This window comes from Plasmodium knowlesi, assembly GCF_000006355.2.
Source record: "Plasmodium knowlesi strain H genome assembly, chromosome: 14".
NCBI classification, from domain to species: domain Eukaryota; phylum Apicomplexa; class Aconoidasida; order Haemosporida; family Plasmodiidae; genus Plasmodium; species Plasmodium knowlesi.
The window spans coordinates 1,591,008-1,614,963 of record NC_011915.2 but is presented as its reverse complement, the minus strand read 5'-3'; the positions used below and the strand labels follow the sequence as shown (position 1 = coordinate 1,614,963).

Here is a 23,956-nt window from a genome sequence, read left to right as displayed (position 1 = left end):
TTCTCTTCCGTGAGGTAAGTGCTATTATAAACGGGTAGCGTATTCACCATTAAGGTGGCATTAAAGTTTTAGGGGATGTTACAAATTTTTTTTTTTTTTAATGACAAAAAATGTGAAATTGAAAAAGGGAAAAAGAATAAAACGTCCTTCGTTTTGACCGCACGTTTAGATTGTTTTTTTTTTTTTTTTTTACTTTTTCCGCCCCTCCCATTTGGTTTATTTTTCACTGAATTTTCTACAAAAGAAGATAGGAACAATTTTTTAACTTTATTTTTCCCCTCCTTTCGTATAAATGCGCACGTGGATGGCAAATAAGAATCGTGCTTACTATACGTTAATGTTAAATAAATATATGTGCCATTATTGCACATAATAAAAAAGCGAGGGGACAAATTCTTATCACACCTGTGCCATTTGCTACAGCGCCCTTCTCATTTGCCATGTATAATGACATGTACAGCGTGTATACAAAGCATAACAACACGACACGGGGATTTTACAGTCCAATGTTGGCACGTTTTGCTATGGCCTCTTCTCCCTTGTCATAAAATTAATAAGCAAAAAGGAAAAGGGGGAAAAATCCCATAAGGTTTGCAAAAATGGTGAATGGTCGTCTCTAAAAATTTGAGCATATATTTTGTACGTATATAAACATACCATTACATATAATGCGTGATAATTAAATTAAAAAATGTTACAATTTTAAAATTTTCGAATTGGGTTCACCCGTCATCCATTTGTCCATATTAAGAGGTAATAAAAAAAAAAAAAAAAAAAAAAAAAAGGGAAGCCGCGTATAACATTAATTTAATATGCATTTGTCATCACAGCATGGCATTGAATGATGCAAATAAAATGCCACGGAATACTACTTATTCGTTAGAAAAAATTGTAAAAACGGAAATGTAAGACTTTTTTTATTTTTATTTTTTTTATTTTGGCTCTCCCCGCATTTATTCCTTTTCAATTGTTGCGCATACCATACCTTCTTGCATGAGCAATGGTTGGAATTTGAGTAACAACGAGAAAATGGTAACTCCCGTTTTCTACAGGCGTGTAACTCTTGAGAAATGCGCTGACTCAGTTGTTTGTGCGTTATGCACCTGAACGTGGCGTGTATATGCAACACACCTATATACGTGTAAGCTCCCATTTGTACGCCCCTATTTGCGCAGGGCATTCCCCCCAAACACACACACGCCTGCACGTATGAACGACAGGTACCAAGTGAAACTTTTGCACGTGGATGGAATGCACACCTACAGGTGATTGCCAACCAATTTAACACAACATAAATCATGCACATATCTCCTTTCTGCAAAATTGCCAGTCGCTATAATATTTCAAACGCGAGGTCGCTTTATACAACATCGCATATGTAAAAAAAACACAGGAAGTGGAAACGTTAAATTGAAAAAGCACAAACTCGGCACTGATTGCTCAATTTTGGGCACTCTGTATGAGTGGAAAACAAAACATGAAGATTCATAGGTAGGCACATAAATATGCTTACACGAATGTGATTATAACTTACACGAAGCAACGACACACATACGCACAGTATATACACACTACTCTTTCCAATAAGTACACCCCCCCACACACACACACCCCTAACTAAATGGTACAAAACGGAAAAAAGAAAAAAAAATGTCGTATCCAGAAAATCATTCAGTTACTCGAAAACAACGAAGAAGACGAGCAAAGCCTAATCCCGCACATCATCGAAATAGAGCAAATATTCTTCGAATGTTTTAACAATGAAAATAAGAAAAATCGAAGGATAATTAACACATACGTCATTCCGTATGTAAACCTACTTCTAGATCGAGTAGATAAGGGGGATGCAAAAATTAATTTCCCCTTTAAGGAAAAATTGCTAACAAGAACATTAACCTTCCTCTCATCTGTCCTACGGATTAACAGAAATTATGCACACTTAGTTGTCTCCTACTTTGTAAACCTAATTGAACAAAAGTATTATGTTGTAAAAATTGTTGAGCATTTAAAAAAAATTATCATCCCTTTATTGAAAGGTCTTATATTTTGGAAAGGCTATTTACACGACTGTGCAGATACTTCCATCTACGATAATGATGAAGAAAGGGAGGAAGAAAAAAAGAACGAATTGAATAATATCAAACAAGGCTTCCACAATTATGCCATACTCAAAAGCAAAATTTTTAACATCCTAACGAACTTCCACTTCGATAAAGGTATAACGGAAAACCCATACAAATATGAATTAATAAAAAACTTGATGCTAATTTTGACCAAGGAAATTTTATTTTTTTTTCACATTTTAAAAAATAAAAAAAATATATTTAAAGAAATATTATGTGAGCAGAAAAAAGTGCACCATGTCATTAACCAAGTCTTCGACATAGCATACCTCGATGTTGTTACAGACAAAGTTAATATGAACAGTTATGATGAAATTATTATGATATGGCTCGAGCAGGACATTCAACTCTTAAACGATTTGATTCTTTTTAACCTTAGTAAAAGTGGAAATAATATTAATGATATTTCCAAGAATGAATTATCTCTGCAAAAAGTAAAGGAAGAGTTGGGGGGAAAATCATCCCGCGATGGTTCCATCCAGGCGGTTGCAAAAAAAAGGGGGAGAAAGAAAAAATTAAAATCTGAGCAAAATGTGAAAACGGAATGCATAATTAAGCGCGAAGACGATGGGGAAGAAACGGCTATAAAGGAAGAACATAATAGCTGGGATGAGGAGGTACCCAAGTTGGAAATTTTTAACAAATTGATAGCCCAATTTAATGGAGGGTATACACCCCACGGGGGAAAAAACGAAAACGCAGATGACGGGAAATATGTAACGTGCGAAAATGCACACGAAAGTGTATTCGAAAATATGTACGAATGGGCTTACCAATACGGGGTCGAAGGTGCGCAAGGAACTTGCCCTTCTGATACTCTCCCTGAGGAAGAAGCGATAGAGGATTTTCACCAACTAGCGAAAAAGTATATCATAAGTACAGACTGTCTAATATGCACTATTGATGAAATCACAACAGACAACATCGTTTTCCTTACACATTTGATGAGAAATGTGTTCTACCTAATCCGTGAAGTCCCTTTTGTATTCAATTTTTTCCTTAAGAATATATTCATAATGGTGAGTGAATTGATGCAAATACAAGGAAGTGCAGCGAAGGGGGAAAAGCGCATCGACGGTTGTGAAGAGGATGCCTTTACGGAGGATGATCAGATTGCCGCCTCGCACGACGAAACAGGGCTAAGCAGTTACAAGAAGAAACTCTTTAACTGCATGATTCAGTACATAAAAAACGAACTGTATTTGCTAATATGCACAAGTAGCGTAAATTTCCCCTTCTTTTACGCATACGTTACGAGCTTGCTAAACTTATTGGGGGAAAAAGGCAGTACAGAGGAATTAGTAAGAAAAAAAAAGGCATCCATAAAGAGCACCCTGTTAGAGGATGAAAAGGAAAAAAAGAGGAAGATGCACGAAAATAATTTGAACTACAATTGTGAATATTTAAAAACAAATGTTTTGAGGAAGGATTTCTATGGGTATAAAAAATTAAAAAACGAGCAGGTGGACATCATGTCCTACCTAAAGGTAAAAATGGACGAAAGCGAAAATGAGCAGGAAAACGTGAGCGAAAATAAGAGGGACGATTTTATTAAAAAAGAGGAAAAGGAAAATATATTTATAAATCAAATTGTGAAAAAATTATATCTCACAAATTTTAAACTGGACAAGGAGTATTATGAAAGGTTCGACTGTTCCAGAAGGAGCAACGTGAAGGATCTGTTTTGTCAGAGAAGGAAGGGACCAAACAAGAGTACAACAGATCTTTGCGATTTTTATGCCTACGATCCGGATGTGTCGCAGAAGGATGAGATGTACATCGACAACAATGTTCTGAGGAACACGGAGACGGTTTGTGAGGCGAAGCCTTCTATAGACGAAAACTCTGTTGGTCAAAACGTTAGCAACGATGCAGGTGCAGGTGCAGGTGCAGGTGCAGATGCAGATGCATACGCAGGGGAAATCTCCAACGGAGGAAACGCAAACCACATTATGCCACATAGCGCAGACACGAACATAGTATCAAACGGGAATGAGAAAAATACCCAAGCTCACATTCTCGGAAGAAACTACAAAGGTATGTACGCCAACTTTTTAAAGGACGATCTGAAATATTACAACAATGTTAAATCGAATGACAGCATCTTGGGCACACTGGAATTGTATTACTTTCTCATTTTTTCACAAATCCTCAACAATAACTTGGAAAATAATGTTCCAGTGTTGGGTGAAAATATCTTCATCAAAAGGATTAATAATTTAAAAGTTATAAATAACGTAATTAAGAGGATAATTTTAAATGACATGATGAAGGAAAAGCTGAAATTTTATTTTCTCATTTTGTACTTGGTGAAGATTAACACCGTGTGTATATTCAAGGGAAAGGACCCCAGCGATATTTTCCTAAATTATTCCGCCATATTTAAAATTTTTAACAATTTATTGTTTTTTTCATACATCCAGGATGAAAAAAAAAAAAAAAAAAAAAAACAGATAAAAGAGGCAGATCAGCACAAACGCCGAGCAGATTCCGCATACCAAACGCATGACCACCGTCATTGTGATCATACGTTAGGTTACACAACATTCTGCTATAATTATTTGGATAAATTAAAAAATAAAATAAAAACAAAAGGATACGCTTACAGACAAGAACTACAGAAGAGCAAATTCAAATCCAAATGCAAATATGATGAAATCTTAAATATCATGATTTTTTTTTTACATAATGATAAATTATTAGCTAACCATCGAGATCAGTATATTAAAACTTTCATTGAACAAATCCTGGAGACCCCTAAGTTGACCTTCTCCTTTTTTATCTACCTAATAATATGGCTCAATAATATAGATGTGCATATAGATTACACTGGCTACATTAACAATTCAAATAGTGGCCATATATCCCTTACCGAAGGGGGCGTGAATAAAGGGGAAATAATGAACCAAGTAGTAGGGGAGGCTCATGGGAAAATGGGAGAGATACCCTGCGAAGGAGAAAATGCCAACATGAGTCAGACAAAGCAATTCAGAAGTAATAAAAACGAAGATGAACACAACACAGTAGCAAATGAAGGGGGGGGATATCACACGTCGAATGGTTGTGACCCCCACTCTGTAATTTCTTACGATGGGAAAAAAGTTAAACAAGATAAGAACTACCCGTTTGATGAGCACACCTGCAGCGTGTCGTCAGATGGATCTGTCTCTCACTTCGATGTTGAATTAAGTGAAAGTGATGACACAGAGAATTATGAAAATGAAGAAAATAAAATGGACACATTCAATGCGGAGGAGAAGAACAAAACGATGGACAACAGCCAAAGTGATGATTCACACAAAAGTTTTATTTCCCATGAAAGTGAAAGTTTACAAAATGGTGATACCATCGTAGGGGTACTACCGAGAGGAAATCTTGCCAATGTATCAATCTGCACTAAAGAAATGAACCAGGAAAATAACACTGGAGAAGCAAATATATATAATGATATTATTTCCAGTGGGGAGGAAATGCAGAAACAAAGTGGCGCGTATAAAATTGCCACAACGAAGAATTCTCATAAGAAGAAGGAAAAAAATGATGATGCCTGTGTCATCACAAATAAGGAAAATGAAGTGAACGAACATATTTTTAACATCAATTATTATATTAAGTACTCCCCCAAGGTGCAAAGCGCTTCAAATTATTACATTTTTTGCTTTTCCCTAATTTCCAATTTGTTGAAGAAAAATCAAAACATAAGAGCGAAGAAAACTATTTTAGCTATCTATATAAACACTCTATTTAAATCTAGCAACGAAATTAGGAATCTTTTAAAAAAACTCATAACTGCAGCCAAGGGAATTTACAACAATGCGTTAAGCTTTTTTGTTTATACTAAAAGAGTATACAGATTTTATCACCAAGTTTTTATTTTATTTTTACTATATATTTGTAATATGTACATGCCCCATTTGAAAAATGACATTCATTTTTTCTCTCACTTTGCCTTTTATCTCTGGCCAATGGAATTAATTAATTTTGTTCATAATTTTTTATTAACCAATTTTTCCTTCTTCTATAATGATATTTTGTGCATATTTGTGAATTATCAAAATATCCCATCCTATGAAAAACGAATGCGGTCTTTAAAAAACTATGAGTTTGTTAAGCAGAAATTAAGTGAATATGTGAAGGGTCTCGATCGCCCAGATATTTTCCAATCAGTGGAATCCTTCCTAAAGCAGACGAATTTCTTCAACACGGGTAAGGCGAATGATCAGGGGGACACAGCTCCAAGTGCGGGATACTCCGAAGGGGCGCAATTGCCCATGGAAGACGAGAATAATTCTGACGATTCAAAAAACGAGGGTGACTACAAACACGGAGAAGACACCGACGAGGAGGCCCAGGAGTGCCTGCAGAAGAACGAAATATCACAAAAAATATTGCTCGAAGAAATTTTCGTTCGACTCTTCATGCAAGCAGTAGATTTACTGGAAGATAACAAAATGGTCACCAAAATGAAAAAGGGAAACGTCTTCCTAAATTTTGTGAGTATCCATTACGTGAATTCCTTGTGCAATTTTGTTATTACGAAGGTAGAAAAGGTGTACCAAAAAAATAGAGAACAATTCTGGGCCAATTTCTCCACACTCCTGAACGAATCACCAGAAGAGGAAAAAAAAAAAATGACAGATCAGGAGGAGACAACTGTAGAATTGCGATACATTTTACACTTTTTCCTCAACGCAATTGATAATTTCCTAAGTATCTGCATCAGATCTTCGATATTTTTTCATCTATACTTAAACACATATGCCAATTGTGTAAAAAAAGAAGTGAGGACAATATTGTTGACAAAATTTGTAGCCTCCCTTCCCTTGTTAAAATCCCTTTTCCATGAGGAATTTTTTAGGATTTTGAAATATAATAATAACAAGTGGAATAACCAGAATGTGCAAAAGGGAAAAGAAGATGAGGAGAAGAAGCAAGAAGACGGTGCTGATTCGGAAACAAATGTCATGCGAAATAGTGTGGAAGAGGCTGAGCAGGGAAAAGACATGGAAAAAGAAAAGAAAAATGAACAGAAAAATGATGGTACAAAAGGGGAAGAAAGAGACGATAATATCGAAAACAGCTCCTTCCAAGTTAATATAGAAATTATAAAATACATAAGCAGAAATTTGAGTGAATACACAAGCGCATCGTCTGTCCCCTCGTGGGAAAATCGCACAAATTTTTTTAATTTCTGCTACAATTTGTACTTGGAAAATAACAACATATATTTTATTATCGAATTAGTTGCCTTCCTGAAGAAGGAGCAAACTGTGCATATATTTAATGAAATAATTAAAAGTGATCTGGAAGAAAATACAAAAGTGGACCTCCTCAAATTCTGCATCAACAAAATTGTAAAGTTGCCATATTTTTACATTGCTGAAAAGCAAAATGAAAATGAAAATGAATCCTACTACATCACCAATATTGAAATTTTTTACTTTTATTACAATTTGAATAAAAATAAAAATATCCAAAAAATTATGCTAGACTATTTTGTTACCAAAGTCAACTTACACACTGTTGATGATCAGGAAAACAAAATGTTCAACGATATTACAATAAAAGATTTGGCAAATATAATTCAGCAGATTGCGGAAAATAGTAATGCCATATTCCCCATTTATGGAAGATTCCTATGTCAAATTAGCAAAAATATTAACATTTTACGCGAATTTATAAGTAGTATTATTATCCCCCTATTAATACAAAAAAAAATTTGGAACAACAAGGTTATATGGAAGGGCTGCTTGATGTGCATATCCATGCTGTGGCCCGACTTCAAGCACTCCCTTTTTTACGTTTTTTTTATGTTGCCTGCGTAAGTTTTTAAGAGCAAAGAGGAGGGGCACGTTTTCCGCGCCCATGGCTGTGGGGGAAGTGCCATTAATTAGACAACCGATTAATTGGCTAGATATTTGTTTGCTAATTCATTTTTTTTTTTTTTTTTTTTTTTTTTTTCCTCTCGAAGGGACGAATGCGCCACGCTGTTCAACGCCCTACAGCAGAAGTATCCCCTAGCCAGTGACCTCATCGAGCTAATATCACCCAACGACCAAGTAAGTGTAGAAGACCCGCACGAAATATTTGCGTGTTCTTCATATTGTTTTGTTTTGTTCTGTTCTGTTCTATTTTCCTTTACGGTGGTTAGTAACTCTCCCCGTAGCAAGTGCTGCGCATCATGGTTAATCACCCCTATTTTACCCTTCGACTATTTGTGCAGGCGAAGCGTATGTGCCCGGAACATTTGAAGAATCTGCTAAACAGCTGATGCGGTTACGCGCACCAAGTTTTGAAGAAGAGAGAAAAGGGAAAACTGACGCAAGAATGTGCGTCTCACATGTTGCCGGGGCAAATCCTACTTGAAAGAAACCCCGCTGTCATTTAGTTAAACGTTATGTAAATAAAAAGACAGTTGATTTCTGGAAACCGCATTTTCACCCCTTTTTTTTTTTTTTTTTTTTTTTTTTTTACCCACATAGATGGAATACATTTCACACAGTTCATACTGTACCAATTCACATCCCATGTTTGCAATTTTTACAATTTTGAAATGGAGCACTTTTGCAACCACAACATATGCGTGTGCGCATGATTGTGCAAAGTACCAAATAGCTCCTTTCCCCCTACTTATCCGCATAACGTTAAAGTATAAAAATTTTCCAGGGGAATATTTTAAAAGAATGTTCTTTCTGTAAAATATATTGTTGTAAACATTTCCTTTGTTTCGTAAAAACGGGAAAATGCGACAAGGAAGGAGAAAGAGCCAAGAGAGCGAAAGAGAACAAAGAAAAGGAAAGAAAAAAAAAAAAATAGGTTAAGCAAATTGTACGTTAATTATGGACCTCAAAGCAGATCAAAATTAAACGATGTGGAATGAATGAAAGGGAATAAACGGGGCACCACAAAATCCGCCTATCACCCCTTCCTGCCTTCAAAAGGTTTTAACGCAGTTAAGCATCATCTTTAAAAAATTAAAAAAAAAGTTAAAAAAAAAATTTTTTAATTTTAATTGACTGCCTGAGCTCTGTACTTTGACACACAATATTCTTCATCCTTATGAAAGCCTAGACTGGAGCTGAAAAGAGGAAGAAGAAAAAGAAAAAAAAAAAAAAAAAAAAAAAAAAAAAACTCCAAATTTCTCTTTTTTGGAAAATTGAAAAAATTGAAAAAGTAAAAAAAATAATGTTACCTTACATAGCAATATATGCATCCGAAAATTATAGCTCCCAGTAAAAATAATACTAATCCTAGGGCCATTTTTTTATCTGCAAGTTTAAGTGGAAAGGAGAAGTAAAAAAAAAAAATGTCAGAAAATGCAAATGTATACTTGTATAGACGTATATTATACACTCTTGTGCACATTATTGTCGCCTTGTCTATCATTAAGCATGATTCTACATCGATGTTGCTCGAGCTTGTGCGCTCATATGCCATGTGCAATGTGGCATGTGCATTTTTGTCGTATTTTTACTATTCATTATCCACATAAAGAAATTCACTTTCTTTTCCTTTCGTCGCCTGAATTTGAGTGCGTCTAAATAATCTTCGTCAGCCGCCGCATGCATTTCCACCTCTACTTCTTTGTTTTCCGCTTCGTTCGCCGCAACATCAGCAGCTGCGGTGCCTATGGCCGAAACGGCATCAACACCGACATCAACACTGGCTTCAACCTTTTGATCTTTTACTTCCTCAGCCTTGCCATCTTCCTTCTCACGTTCCTGGACATCTTCCTTTGGGACTTCATTAATTTTTTCTAAATAAAAATTGAAGGTAGGAAAATAAAAATGTGAGACATTTAAACATATATTTTAAGGAGGCCTCTAATTTTACTTCTCGTGTCATGGTTTTTCCTCACTGTATGAAGCGATTTTTTTTTTTTTTTTCTCCTTTTTTTCGCACCTTTTAACAACACTTGGCAAGCGGCCGATTCGCATTTCCGAAATTTGAGGTTATAATATCTATCGCAAAAGTCTGCATCTTCCTCCATGCATTTATTCCGCCTGCAACTGTATGAAAAATCGTCGCTGCACACGCTGTAGCATGGAGACCAGTCCTCCCATTGAGAATGCCTCTCTTTCAGTGCTGCGAAGTGATATAACAGAGTAACGGTGTAGTGGTGTACTGATGGACGTGGTGGATGAAGCAAGTCAGAACGGTGGATCCCTCCCTTCCCCCCCCCCCCCCCCTACTCCCACCGCGTGTCTCACCTTTCTTGAGCTTCACAATATTTCTCATATTTTTATAATTATGCAAAAACTGCGGATCCTTCATTTGTGGTGAAAACAAAATTATATCACTCAACTCATGAGAAGTAAGAAGAACAAATTCGACGCTCTTCCCAATTAGGTAGTTGTCCACATTATCACTCGGATTGCCCTCCGCCGAATTGTTAGCCTTGCTGTGATTTTCTTTCTGACATATGGAATACTGGATGACATGGGTAATATCAATTTTTATGTAGTCATTTTCTAGTGTACCTTTGGAAATAGAATATTTATCCCCCATAAATGAAGCAATGGATTTATTTAAATCATAGCCATCAGGTAATGTTACGAATATAAAAACGCCTTTTTCTAACTTGGTCTTGATTTCTTCAAAACTTACCTTCTTTAAATAGTTAATATGAAGAATGTAATTATTAAAGGAGTTAAATTCACAAATTTCCTGATTTATGGGTACCTTAAATGTTAGTGCAATGTTAGACAGTTGGTAGTTTCCATCCCGTAGAAGATTATTTGTGTAGCCATAAATGTTTCTTTTATTACCTACCTGTATGACTTGCGTTTCATTTTCTAACTCTAACATCTTTTCCATAGGTGCGTTTAAGTTCTTATTATTTCGAATTGCGTTTATACAAATATTGTCCTCATGGCTTACCTTTTTGACCATGTAATTTTCGAATATGTTTGTCTCTTCCGAAAAGTAAGGAACTACTTTCCCAATCGGTATGTCATTATCGTCATTTTGGTGCATGATGAATCTAATTTTTTCTACATTTTTTCTTACACTAATGGCACAAATATTGATTAACAAAAAGGACACCACAAATTTTACAACTGCAAAACTTATGTGTTTAGTGTCACGGTGCCCTTTCATTTCTTGCTTCGACAATCTTCGAACTCTTTGGCGAGGTGCACAACTTCACGCGTGCTTACTTGCATCGACAGAATCTGCCCCTGATGGATATTTGGGTGGTGTCCCTGTCAACACGTATGTGCAAAAAGGAGGGAGGTACAGACAAACGGGGGCGCGTAATTGACAAGTAGCAGAGCGTGTACGCCTCTACCTATATTTACACCAACCACCTTGTGACAAAAAAAAGGTGAAACCAAAAATGGGCATAGCGCGTTTAACCTTTGGTAGCCAACTTGTAGTTCAAAATATATTCCCACACGTATTCACAAAATGACGCGATAAATAGTCTACACGAGTAAGCCGTCAGAAAAAAAAAAAAAAAAAAAAAAAAAAAAAAAAAAAAATTCACAAAATGTAGTATACAGAGAGTGTCTTTTTTTTTTGTGGTTAAAAAATTACACAAGTTAATGCGTTAAAATTGTTAGCACATAAATATACCCATTCATGAACAAAAAATTAAGAAAACAGAAGTAGACTGGTACTATCCTTACTCTACATGTTTATAATGTACATGTATGTATGTGTCTCCATATTTGCACATTTGGTTGCGCCCACCGCCTCTTAGTTATGGCACCTATTTTACCCATTTTTTTATGTCACCAAAAATTTGATCTATTTACGCCTTAACCTCCCTCCGATTGTGCTCGAAGGAGAATCTCTTATATTATTTTTTATGCATATTGAACAGGACGAAGTAATTCGCGGCGCTCCCCCCAAGGCCTTTCGTTGCATGCAGAATTGTCCAACAAACAGATCTGATCGAATCAAATGGAGTAATATGAAATTCTAATTAAGATCATCTTTTTCTCTCAAATAAACGACATGTATTTGGAGATACATATTTTTTAGTCTCTTTCTTGAGACCTCCTCATGTGCATGCAAAGTGGGAAGGTCCAAATAGTATCCTCGATTTTTTCGCTTGTGTTCTTTGGGCCTTTTAGATTAAGTACATGTAATAATAAATCTTGAAACGAAGTCAACTCAACATTTTCAACTCTATAATTTTTTTTTTTTTTTTTTTTTTTTTTTTTTTTTTCCTATATAGTTGCGAATGGTTGTGAAGCTGATCCCATGTGTCCTTTGTCCGCTTAAGGATCATCACATGCGCGAATTTATTTTTGTGTGCACTTCTACATGTGGAGAGTAAGGCGAAGGAAATATGCCCCTATCAGGTGTATTTTTTTTTTTCTTTTCTTCTAAATAGCATCATGCGGATCTGTGCACGCAAAAAAAAAAAAATTGGCGGAATGGGAAAAATTGCATGACGCTTAAGTTCTACTTTGAGGAAGAAAATAAAACATCTGAAGTTGCATAGCCTTTTGGTGCAATATTGCTACCTCTACCACTGCGCATTTTTGTGAAGAGCTGTGGAACCAAAGAGATGCCGCGTGAAGCAGGTCATTACAGGTTTGGTTAATTAATTAGTTTTCTCTTTTTGGTGTCACTTTGAATGATGCAAACAGGGGAAAACCAACAAGACAAAACTAGTTCAACAAATGAGCCCAAAGGAGCTAATGCATAAACTAAAAAATTGAGCGCAACAAAAAATTACAGCCTGGTCGGGAAGGGATTTTGCAAAAAACGAAAAGAGGTAACCCCCAGGGAGAAAAATATTACACGCAAAAAGGTTTGTAAAAGGAACGCATTTTGTTAGGATTTCCCTTCAGTATGGTAATGTGCAGCTAGGTAAAGTAACAAAGAATAACATACAAGGGAAAACTAAATCAGAAAAATAATTTTACTCCCAGTTGGTGTTATCAACAAGTGGAATTATCGACTCGACTGCGTTGTTTATCACTACCATGTTATTAAACAGGTGGGTATATACAAAGGTATACCCACTTTTAGTGCAAAGATGGGGGATACACCACTTCGCACTTGGAGGGCTTCGATATCTCACTCCTCTTAATCGTACATAAATCTACCAGCCACATTTTCGTACAACTCCTTCTCAGCTCCTTTTTTTTTATAAAATATGTGATATAGGATTCCCATTACACAAATGATAAGTATTATGGGTAAAAGAATGATGGCAATTTTAAACGTCGAAGATTCTTTAAGCTCAAAAAGGGAATTACAAGGTGGTAGAGGTACTTGACATGGTCTGGTTTCTTTTAGGTCTCCTTTAAAACAATCCCCAGATGTGTTGGCACATTTTCTTTCCCGTATTTGTACATTATCAGGATGATCACATTCCATAGAGCATTTAGACCATTCTCCCCATTCTGTGTAGAACATATTTTTCTTTTCAATTATTAAAGATGGCTTATTTAATTTATTTTCCAACACAGTATAGCAATTATCCTCTGATTTCAGTAAGAACGTAAGTCTGTCCTTTACGAAAGCTCTCCATGTACCATCTAGGAAAAAGTTGTTTATGTTTATTCTGAAACTTCCAGTTGTTTTGCTTATGCTAAATTTGATGGGTTCAGACAGAATTTCTAATTCTGATGGATTCCTTACATCTGCAGATTTTAACAAAAACATATTATAATTATTAATCTTACAAGTGCTCTTCTTATTTCCTGCCATTAGGCTCAAAATCAAATTTACTTCATATGGAGAATTGCTACCAACGGAGAAATTAAAGTCCCCTATGTAGAAAATTAATACTAAATGGCTTTTAGCATTTTCTTCCTTCGATGAGTATATTTCTAATAATTGGTCATTTGTAAATTGTGAATTCTTGATTACCATGTAGTTGTGAAGTAAGAACTCTTTTCTGTTAACATCGGATTGTTGTGGTGCTTGCCCCAGTTGGTTACCTACCCCTACGGTGCACTCCGGTTCTAATGTCACGATTTTGTAATTCCCATTTTTCTGGAGTAACTCCAAAAAGTAGTTGGTATTTTGCCTTTTAAAATTATCTGAAATGACTTGGTAGCAAATGGTGCATAGCAGCACGGCTATGAAGGTGAAGCTCCGCATCTTGCATCAAAAAAGGAGGGGCAAATGTGTGCACAGAGAGGGGTGGTGGAAGTAGAATCTGAAATACACACACGCGCGGTGAATCCAATTCACGTGCCAGTTGGGAAAAAAAAAAAAAAAAAAAAAGCAATCAATTAAGCAGTTAAGAAGTTAAGCAATACAACCACTAAACTTTTAAAACGAAAAATGAATTAGGAACGCGCCTATACCATGGGGGTAGGGAAACAGAACATGCAAAAGAGCAAGCGTGATATCACTGAATGGCCACGTTAACCAGTTTACGTTTTAGCAAAAATGTAAGCAGCGAGCAACGACATGTCATGAAATTCACTTATGTGCCTAATGGTGAGCGATTGCTATGAACAGAAGACACATGGAATGCGTAAAACCGTTCGATATTTCAACAAAGTTATATATTGCTTGCCGATGTTTCGCTAAATTGGCTTGTCTTTACAATTGGCCAATCACGCTTATTCTTCTTTTCTTCTCCTTTACATCCTCCGTCCGTGCCCTTTGTTGAGGCATTTCCCCCCTCCCCCCTATACGCTGAACACCCTTTTGTGATATCTTCCGTACAATTTTGGTTGTTCTCCTATTTTCATTTTACTTCAAGTTTGTTTATCGCCTCCTTAATGGTGAAATATTACATATTCGTAGCGGTAAAGCGGCGGCCTTACGTTGCAAAAGAAAAAAAAAAAAAAAAACGCACTCCGCGTTTAGGCGCATGTGCAGCTATAACACTAAGAAAAAAAAAAAAAAAAAAAAAAAAAAAAAAAGAGGTGAGCAGGACGAACCTATCGAAAAGCAGAAAAAGAATTAATTTTCAGTTTTTCTATGTTATAATTCAAGTTTTTCCCGAAGGGCTAATTCACAGTGACCACATATTTATTTTTCGCGGGTAGATTTACACGTAATAGATAAATGCACATACAGATGCGCATTAAAAAAATTGAACTGCGCAGGAACTTGAACCCATAACAGATTAATTCTGAATGTGTTAGCGGAAAAAAGTACATTCGCACGTGAAAAAAAAAAAAAAAAATATATATATATACACATATAAACAAACACAAAACAATGTGGAAGTAATTTCACTTTAATGTCTAACAAAAACTCAAAGGCATTAAAAATTGATAAAATAAAAATGCAAATTCGTCATGAAAATTTTTTTCTTTTTTTAGGCCTGTTTCATTTAATAGTAAAAAAAAAAAAAAAAAAAAAAAAAAAAGCGGCTGATTCATGTTTAAATTGGAGCAACAAATGTATACAACGCAACATGCATTTTTTTTTTTTTTTTTTTTTTTTTTTTTTTTTTCCTTTTCACTATTTTACATTTGCAAAAACTGCTTACGAAAAAAAGAAGTATAATAAGGAAAAAAAAAAAAAAAAAAAATTTATATACTATTACACAGCGTTATTCTTTTCTTAATTCTTCAGATTTATCCTTATGGCAATTTTGCGATGCAACAGCTCATGTGTGGTTAATAAGTTTTCATTATACCTACTACAACGTGCGGAGCCAGATGGGTAAATATAAGCCTCCCCTTGCGCTTGTACGGATAAATATACAGATACGCATGAACACATGCAACATGGTGGAATGGTAAAAAAAAAAATCACATTTTCAAGGTGGTGTAAATTCCCTCGGGGATCAATGATTTCTCTGTGTCCTTCTTTCTGGGGGGTAAAAGAAAAGCTCGTTTCTCTTTACCATCGCGTGTATGAAAATGTGCAGATAAAAATTACGGAGTTATTTTCTTCCTCAAAATAGTACACAATTTTTTAAGTACCTTCCGCGCACAACATAATTGTTAAGCCAATCGTTTTCGCTTCGTTCGCGTAGTTCTCCACTCTTTTTTTTTTTTTTTTTTTTTTTTTCTCTCTCCCTCCGAATGAAAAAAAAAATTGTGGGTTAAAGCATAACACCTGTGTAATTTTATCTCCTCTGTGTCCCTTTTTTTTTTTTTTTTTTTTATAGCGCATATATAGACAGGACAGTCTCACCAAATGGTTAGTCTCTCTTCCAATGCTGTGTCTGTGATAAAGTTTATTCGAAACAGTCAAGTTGGCTTTTCCCCGACTTAACCCACTAACCCCTAAGGTTGTCTGCCCCGTCACCATTCCCACTTAATGGCCCCATGATGGGCACCTTTCACTCAGATGAGTGCAACTCATTTATGCGTCCTTCGAGAAGATCCGATGTGCTCGACAAGAATTCCCTTTCCACCTTGGGGTCAGCACATATACCAGCCTTCACTTTATTGAAATGGCTAAGGTCATTTTTCTCATTGGTGACATCAAAATGATTTGTTAAAAAAGCTTCAGATATAAAAATAAGCACATCATTCGAGTTGCTTTTTTTTTTATCACGATAAGCAGCATATTCACACATGTCCTTAAAATTCAAAGTTTCCATTTTGAAAATGGCTTTATCTGGATTCTTTAAAAAAACATTCTTGTTTAAAAATAAATCTAAATGTTCTGTAAAGGCGTGCATTTTATTATACTTGGGATCGACAAAAATAGTAAACTTTTGCAAATTATTTATTTCATCATTTTCTATATATCCTTGGAAAAAATTCAAGGACGACAAAATCTTATTATATTCACTACTTCCGTCTTCGTTCTGGAACTTAGGAAAATTTGTAACATGCACATAACGGTTTTTTAAAATATCTGGATTTGTGCTTACGTTATCTAGAAGGTTTTTCAGAAAACTTAGAAAATCTTTTTTTTCATTCACATCATATTTTTCATTTTTTATATATTCATCCAATAAATTTTCTATTTTATTTTCGTTAAAAAAATTATCTAATGACACACTTGGAACTTTGGGGAGTTCATTAACTTCCGGTTCCTTGCTGCATGTCGCTCTGTTATTTGCACCTTTACTTTCCTCATTACTTCCATTGTTTAATAAAGATGAATTCGTTTCAAACCCGGGGGCGATGTTAGTTTGGTACGACTGCATCATGTCTAAAATTAATTTTCCTTTAGTTGTCGACATGACTTCCTTCGGGGTGTCCAAAATGTATTGAGGTATATTTTTTCCAACCAGAAAATTGCATATTTCGTTTGTAAAATTGTTACAATTCCAGTTAACCAGGTTGTACTTGTCTTCTGTAAAATTTGGCTGAATGCCGTTTAGATATTCGTGAAAGTGCGATTGTTGCAGTTCGGTTATTCCCATGTCAACAACGTTCACAGGCTGGATATCATAATAAGACTCGAACTCGCTTGGAGCCAGACACATGATTCCTCCACCTGGATGGAGAAGAGTGTGCGTGCGTGCATGCGTGTGCTTTTGTGTGTGTGTAATTGATAACATCGCTAATAATGTGTACCACTGAACCGTAGAAGACATGCACGTACATACATACGCGCAAGAACTGATACGCTCGCTAAGGTGGAGAACACCCCACATCACTTACCGTAGAAGTACTCCATGTCATAGACCCAAACGGCAGTGTGCCACACGCCATTTATTTGTTTTCCAATCAAGAAGGGGGACCACAACTTTACCCTACAATGTGAAAGAGTTTAGAGAAGGGAAGGAAGTGAAAATTTATTTTTCATTATTTGTATATTCGAGTTCATGCACATGAATGGGCTACAGAAAGAACAGATGTAAAATAGTACGTGCCCTCCTCTCACAGATATGCAAGGCATAGCATGCCTCTTAATCTTTGCATTTTTTTTTTTTTTTTTTTTTTTTTTTTTTAAATGATTACATTCCCCTGGACAAATCGTATATCTTCAGCTTGACATTGAAGGACGACATGATAACTTCGGTGCGTTCGAATGATGTTCACCTGGTTGAAAACATGTTATCGTTGGAATTTCTCCTTCTGTATGCAGTAAATGCAACAGCTGTTGGTTGTGTTGATCGGTGGAAAGCAAAAATTTCTTTTTCGCTATATTGTACAATCTACTAAACACGAAAACGAATTTACAAAATTTTGATCATTCTAATAAGGATTCACTCCTTTCGGAATTTTCTTCAACAATGCGGCATAACACTCATAATATACGGGAAAAAAAATAAGAAAAAAGAAAAAGGAGCCTTCTGTTGTGAGCCTTATATGTAACGTACAAACGAATCGAATATGTATACAGACACACAGGGCTTCAACACGGTTATCTATGCCGCACAATTAATGTATACCTCTCGTTAATTTTAACAAAAACAAAAATAGTTATAAAAACAAAAGGGGGTATATCATATAGTTGTGCTGTTTGGTTGGGCCTTTATTTTGTATTATTTTATTTTATTTCATTCTCCCTTATCTTTATTTCTTTTTCTTCACCGTTTTGTGAACCATTTATGAGGAGTGTGGCCATGAAATTGACGGGAATAATTTTTCGGTCTTTCCCCCTTTCGCCAATTACGACTGTCTGTTCATCACAAAATTTGCACCACGTTTGGATGATTACACGTCTACCATATGCGTATCCATAATTATAAATGTATACCCTTGCGTGGGGAGAAAGCTGCTGCGCAATTTTCCACTCGAATTCGTCTCGTGTATAACACGCACGCATGAAAAAAAAAAAAAAAATGAATGAAAAAATCGGGAAAAAGGACGGCGAAATAAACGTTAAATAAACATAAACGGCGATGAAGCATAATCGGGCGGGTCTATATATAGTTAATTTTCTGTTTCCTCAACTTTTTAATTTTTTTCTACAATAATTTACCGACAAAAAAAAAATAAAAAAACAATTTCTTTTGCGTTCCGGAAAAATGGCAGAATTTTGCGTTCGCCTCGTTTGACAGTGCTAATTTGGACCATACGCAAGATGGCGTGCATTTAAAAATATATTACATATATATATATGTATACTATGCGTGCGCAATGCATGCATATGCGCAAGATAATTTAATAGTTCGCTTTTCACGCTTTATGCAAGTAGTAAATTTATGCAGCAAAAACGCTGATGCATACGAACAAATCGCATAGCCGATTGTACTACGCAATTTTATTTTTTCTTCCCTTTTCTGGCATATTCGCAGCGGGCGTAGCAGCCGTCAGTGCCATTCCCTGCGTTGGTTATTTCATGTCACAATGCAGGCGAAGCGGAAAAAAAAAAAGAAAAGAAAAAAAATATATTTCTGTTCCTTTTTTTTTTTGAATAAGCGTAAAAAGGACAACAAAAGTGGAAGGAAGAAAAATGCAAAAAAAAAAAAAAAAAAAAAGCATTAAAACCTGTTAACAATTATTGGCTCGCATAACATCCTCCGCATAGACGTAACTGCTCCTTATTTCTTCTACACCTATCATCGTATGGGAGCAATTCCTGTCTGCATGTTTTGATGGAAGAGCCCGCAAAGGATTAAAGGTCTCGCTTTCAAAAAAAAAAAGAAAAAAAAAATCCTTCCGGAGAAACCAAAACTGCAACATGAACATTTTTATGTAAAAAAAAAATTTATCCATTCACGTAAGGACGCTTTGTTTGGAAAGAAAAAGAATTTCACCTTTTAATATTTTCAACTTATTCAGAAGAACAGATATACGCGTCGAATAAATACTGAAACGAGCGTTGAACAATTCCAAACTGCCTGAAAATCGGCATAATATTCCTCCTCCGGCACAAAGGCATTTTTCGTATACTTTAGGAAAAACATTTAAAATAAAAATTTCGAAAGATGATAGTTGAAAATAACCATCAAGAAATTAATGAGGCATATGACGTTATATATGAAGAAGTAAAATTGGAAGATTTTGAATTTGACGAAACGATTAAAACATTTTTTTATCCGTGCCCCTGCGGAGATATTTTTGAAGTAACTCTGGAAGGTATTTTAAAGGGCGAAGATGTTTTAAGATGCCCAAGCTGCTCATTAACCATTAAAATAATATACAGCCCGAACGACTTAAAGAAGTATGCTTCGGATGCCTAATCTGATCGGATCTGTCAGCTTAGCGGAGAAGCCACACTACGCAAGAAATTTATTCACTCATATTTTGAGGAAACAGAAATTAATACATGTACATATTTTTATAGCGTTCCTTTTTGTCCCACCAATGTATGTGTAAATGGAAGGAATGAGGAGGTGCAGGCTACGAAGCAGCTGCTCCTGAAATTTTCGAAGGGGTGCCTACATCCAGAACTGTTCCACAGGGTGGTCAAAATTTCACAAAATTGTTACTTAAAATGTATAATGCGATTTTACAGAAAATAGAAGCTACTCTATATCTCCATCTGTTCCTACATATGTGCAGATTTATACGTGCATTTATATATCGTTCAATTGCCTTTTCCTTGGAGTAGTTCTAGCATACACTATAGTAGCTTTTCTTTTCTCATTCCCCCCCCCGTCGCCTTTATCATTTTAATTGCTCACCATTTTTGAGTATTTCCCCTCGCCTCACCCAAATTGATATAAACAATTATGTGTGTCATTCGTTCAATTGTTAATCCGTTTGGTCGTGCAGTCTTTCGTATAACGCGGGCTCGAATCTTAAGTCGTTAGAGTAATTGCGCCAACGGAAATGCACATCGTATGAGCATCGTGTGTACATTTGCATAGATACAAAGGTGCCCACGAATATAAGCAGATAAAAGCGTATACTGATACAACGAATAGGACCCTCCGGAAAGTGCAACCAAGGCAATCATAACACTTTTGCGCATTTGCTGTAGGAATATACCTGGCCGAGAAGTAACACCGCCCCCCCCAGCGTACCAAATGTTAACTTAACGTTTTGGGCATTTCCAAATAAAGATATAACGAACAGCTTTGCGAAAAGCTGGAAGAATGCACAGAGAAGCTGAGGCATGAGAACCTTTTCGTTTTTTCCCCCCCACTTTTGATTAGAGGTTAATAAAAATGTATAAGGACATCGAAAAGGAGGACACCGAAAAAACAGGTGAGGGAAAAAACGAAAAGGTTATAATCAGGGTGAAAAGAAAAGTTGATGAAATGATCATTCCGTCAATTTACGTGAAAAGGTCCAATAAAAGAGTATGTAATGGTATATTTTATAAACACTTCGATACGGCAATTCCGGAGGTAGACATAGAGAAAGAAAACATCGAATGTGTTAACTTGTTACGAAAGCATGAACAGTGCCACAACAGTTCCAGTGACTTGTCATCCCTTATCGAAAAAAAGAGAAAATTCAACTCCCTTAAGGGGTATGAAAAGGATTTAAAGGAAGCCATAAATAATTTAAAAAGGTACAGAATAGTGAACGAAAATATTCAATACGTCAATTTGGATGCGCAAAAAAAGGAAATTTACAAAATTATCGATGTGAATTTGTTGCAAGAATGCGGATATGCTAATGTGGGGGCCGATGCGGGTGCGAATACTGGTGGTGCCCAAAAGGATGAGACGAAATGGGAGTGCGCACGGAGGCAGACGGAGAAAGACGCACACAACAAGGCGGAGCAGGAATATGAATACGATTTATACATTGTAGATGATCAGAAAATAGAGGTAAACGATTATATGGACTATATGTACCACATAAAAAATAATAATGTGGATTCAGCTGAGGTTATTGTGTTGGAGGATGTGTATGGTAACAACACCAATGAGTATGACTCCAAGTCTTTCTCCTCGTCCAGCTCAGATCATGACACAGTGAAGGAAATGTCGGATTACCCCGACGAGAGTTCCAGCAATGGTGATGGTTCCAGCGGTGTATGCAGTGTTGATGGTTCTAGTGACTCTCCTGTGCGTAGCGGCAGCTACGACCGAAGCGTGGCAAATGACCACCACCACGGAAATAATATACACAACGACTGTTACGGTGGGAGTTTGGCAAGCGACTATCACCTCGAAAATAATTTGCACGTGGCCTCTTCACAGGAGAACAGCTTCCCCAGCGACTTCTACGATGAAAATTATGTGGATCAGCTTAGCAACTGTAGTGAAGACAACCTCTTCGGAGAAGACTTAAAAAATATTGGGCATGAAGACAACCTGTTTGGAAGTAGGCGGTGTGCTATGAACAATTGGGAGAGCTCCATAAAGGTAGAGTCACCGCAAGGCGGTTACAATAATCACAGCGGTTACCTTGACCAAAGGGGTGTTAGCCACCACAACGCCATCAGTAGCAGCGCCCTCAGTAGGTTTTTTCCCCAAAAGAGTACCCCCAAGAAAAACGAAAGAAAAATCCACACGCACAATAAAAAAATGAACTCCTTAATGTTTGAAGAGGAAATAAAGGACGAGTTAGAAAAAAGGTTAAAAAAAAAAAATGAAAATATGCTAAACGTAACGTTATCGGAGAAGCTAAAAATTCTAGAGCAGATGGAAAACGAGTACTATGATAAGTAGAGTAAGCAATGGAATTAAAAATTTGCAGAAAAACGGTGCTGTCTATGGTGATGAAATAGGCAACAGGGGAGAAGGTGCTTTCCCCTCCCCGTCAGATGAATCAGATGACGGATTTCACATAGCGAAAAGTTGTGCGTCGTTAATCTGCTAAACAAGAATACTTATGCACTGCATACATGGAAGGAAGATTTATTTGTCTGTTGTTACTCTATTTGTAGTTTACCCCCCTTTCTCTTTGTATCTTCCTGAATGTATAAAAGTTTTTTTTTTTTTTTTTTTTTTTTTAAGTGTTACTTTTTTTGTATGCCATTTTTCCCAGCGCGGTGTGGAAAAAAAACAGGGCATTTTTTTTTTTCTTTTTACCAAAAGTTCCAGCATTTGTTTTTTTCTTCTTTCAACGGCTACTCCAATTTGTCACCACAGATGAATTTCTGCTAACCATTTATTCGTATATAATTTTCTACTTCGCAATAAGGCCTCACAAAATGAGAGCTTTATCATGCTTATAAAAAGGATAGGTGGGACCGAAAATTTTTACTTGTCGCATGCGAGTATCACGCCCGTAGTGCTGACTAGACATGACACAAATTTGTATGCAACGACAGTATATAAAATTCATACGCTTGAAGGGGTTCATATTGTAATTATAAAGGTATGAGTGCAGTTGAAAATTTGCCAAGTCAATAATAAACCAAAAAGGATGGTCCACAGGGTGTTTGTTCACATCGCAAAACGTGGTACATAAAACATCAAGACGATTTTCATCGTTTCCTACTTTGATAGATATTTCGTAAGGTGTGTAAGATTCGTCTAATAAATAATTAAAGAGTAAATATATTTTCGAAATTTTTGTAAGTTTAAAAAATTGTATTGTGATTGTGTGGGGTCCTAAGCCGGAGGACTGCCAATATGTGTTCACATTATTGTCTTTTAATTTTTTTGTGTCAGATATACTTTTACTGCTTGACAATTTCCAAGTACCGAGGCACCCCACATCAACATATTTTTTACTTAAGCGAATTTGGGGTATATTGTGTACGACCTGTTCAGCATGTTTGTCTCCACCCCTTAAGCGCACTGCTCGACTTTTTTCCCCCCCGTTCAACGCGCTGATCACACTCCATAGGAAGTCTCCTTCCACGACTTGCGTGTTACTTTCACATTTTACATTTGTCATGTTTTCCATGTTATCCTCATTTTCCATTGAATTGGTAGTAGTACAACTTGAGTGAGATTCTTTATACCCTTCTTCATCATTCGCTTTACCTCTTCGCTCGTTCGTCTCCTCCCTTCTGGAGTCTGCACTTGGGTCCCATTTGTCTTTTCTTCCAACTTCATAACTTTCATCCCCTTCGTCTTCTTCACTTTCGTGCGACTGCCCTCCCTCCAGGCCGCCACCTAAAATGTGCTTTTCCCATTCAAGAATACATTTGAAATTTCTATTCTTGTCTATTTTATTTGTTCTAAAAAAAGCCAT

General features: G+C 36.2%; 7 protein-coding genes across 7 annotated transcripts; 3 read left to right on the top strand and 4 right to left on the bottom strand.

Moving 5' to 3' along the window:
* Window positions 1-1,621: 1,621 nt before the first annotated feature.
* PKNH_1437800 (conserved Plasmodium protein, unknown function) lies at window positions 1,622-8,394 on the top strand (the record flags this gene model as incomplete). Its single annotated transcript, XM_002262221.1, has 3 exons — window positions 1,622-7,944; window positions 8,095-8,182; window positions 8,347-8,394. The coding sequence occupies 3 exons, from the start codon at window positions 1,622-1,624 to the stop codon at window positions 8,392-8,394; spliced, it is 6,459 nt and encodes a 2,152-aa protein (XP_002262257.1).
* A 737-nt stretch (window positions 8,395-9,131) lies between these two features.
* Window positions 9,132-11,222, bottom strand: PKNH_1437700 (conserved Plasmodium protein, unknown function; the record flags this gene model as incomplete). Its single annotated transcript, XM_039113660.1, has 5 exons — window positions 9,132-9,201; window positions 9,316-9,391; window positions 9,598-9,879; window positions 10,026-10,208; window positions 10,334-11,222. The coding sequence occupies 5 exons, from the start codon at window positions 11,220-11,222 to the stop codon at window positions 9,132-9,134; spliced, it is 1,500 nt and encodes a 499-aa protein (XP_038970031.1).
* Window positions 11,223-13,166: 1,944 nt separating this feature from the next.
* Window positions 13,167-14,189, bottom strand: PKNH_1437600 (thrombospondin-related apical membrane protein; the record flags this gene model as incomplete). The annotated part of the gene is made up of 1 exon (XM_002262219.1): window positions 13,167-14,189. The coding sequence occupies one exon, from the start codon at window positions 14,187-14,189 to the stop codon at window positions 13,167-13,169; it is 1,023 nt and encodes a 340-aa protein (XP_002262255.1).
* Window positions 14,190-16,341: 2,152 nt separating this feature from the next.
* Window positions 16,342-17,970, bottom strand: PKNH_1437500 (PPPDE peptidase domain-containing protein, putative; the record flags this gene model as incomplete). Its single annotated transcript, XM_002262218.1, has 3 exons — window positions 16,342-17,453; window positions 17,621-17,712; window positions 17,921-17,970. The coding sequence occupies 3 exons, from the start codon at window positions 17,968-17,970 to the stop codon at window positions 16,342-16,344; spliced, it is 1,254 nt and encodes a 417-aa protein (XP_002262254.1).
* Window positions 17,971-19,836: 1,866 nt separating this feature from the next.
* PKNH_1437400 (diphthamide biosynthesis protein 3, putative) lies at window positions 19,837-20,091 on the top strand (the record flags this gene model as incomplete). The annotated part of the gene is made up of 1 exon (XM_002262217.1): window positions 19,837-20,091. The coding sequence occupies one exon, from the start codon at window positions 19,837-19,839 to the stop codon at window positions 20,089-20,091; it is 255 nt and encodes an 84-aa protein (XP_002262253.1).
* A 930-nt stretch (window positions 20,092-21,021) lies between these two features.
* PKNH_1437300 (conserved Plasmodium protein, unknown function) lies at window positions 21,022-22,479 on the top strand (the record flags this gene model as incomplete). Its single annotated transcript, XM_002262216.1, has 1 exon — window positions 21,022-22,479. The coding sequence occupies one exon, from the start codon at window positions 21,022-21,024 to the stop codon at window positions 22,477-22,479; it is 1,458 nt and encodes a 485-aa protein (XP_002262252.1).
* A 478-nt stretch (window positions 22,480-22,957) lies between these two features.
* On the bottom strand, window positions 22,958-23,956 carry PKNH_1437200 (anaphase-promoting complex subunit 10, putative; the record flags this gene model as incomplete). Its single annotated transcript, XM_002262215.1, has 1 exon — window positions 22,958-23,956. One exon carries the CDS (start codon window positions 23,954-23,956, stop codon window positions 22,958-22,960), a length of 999 nt encoding a protein of 332 aa, XP_002262251.1.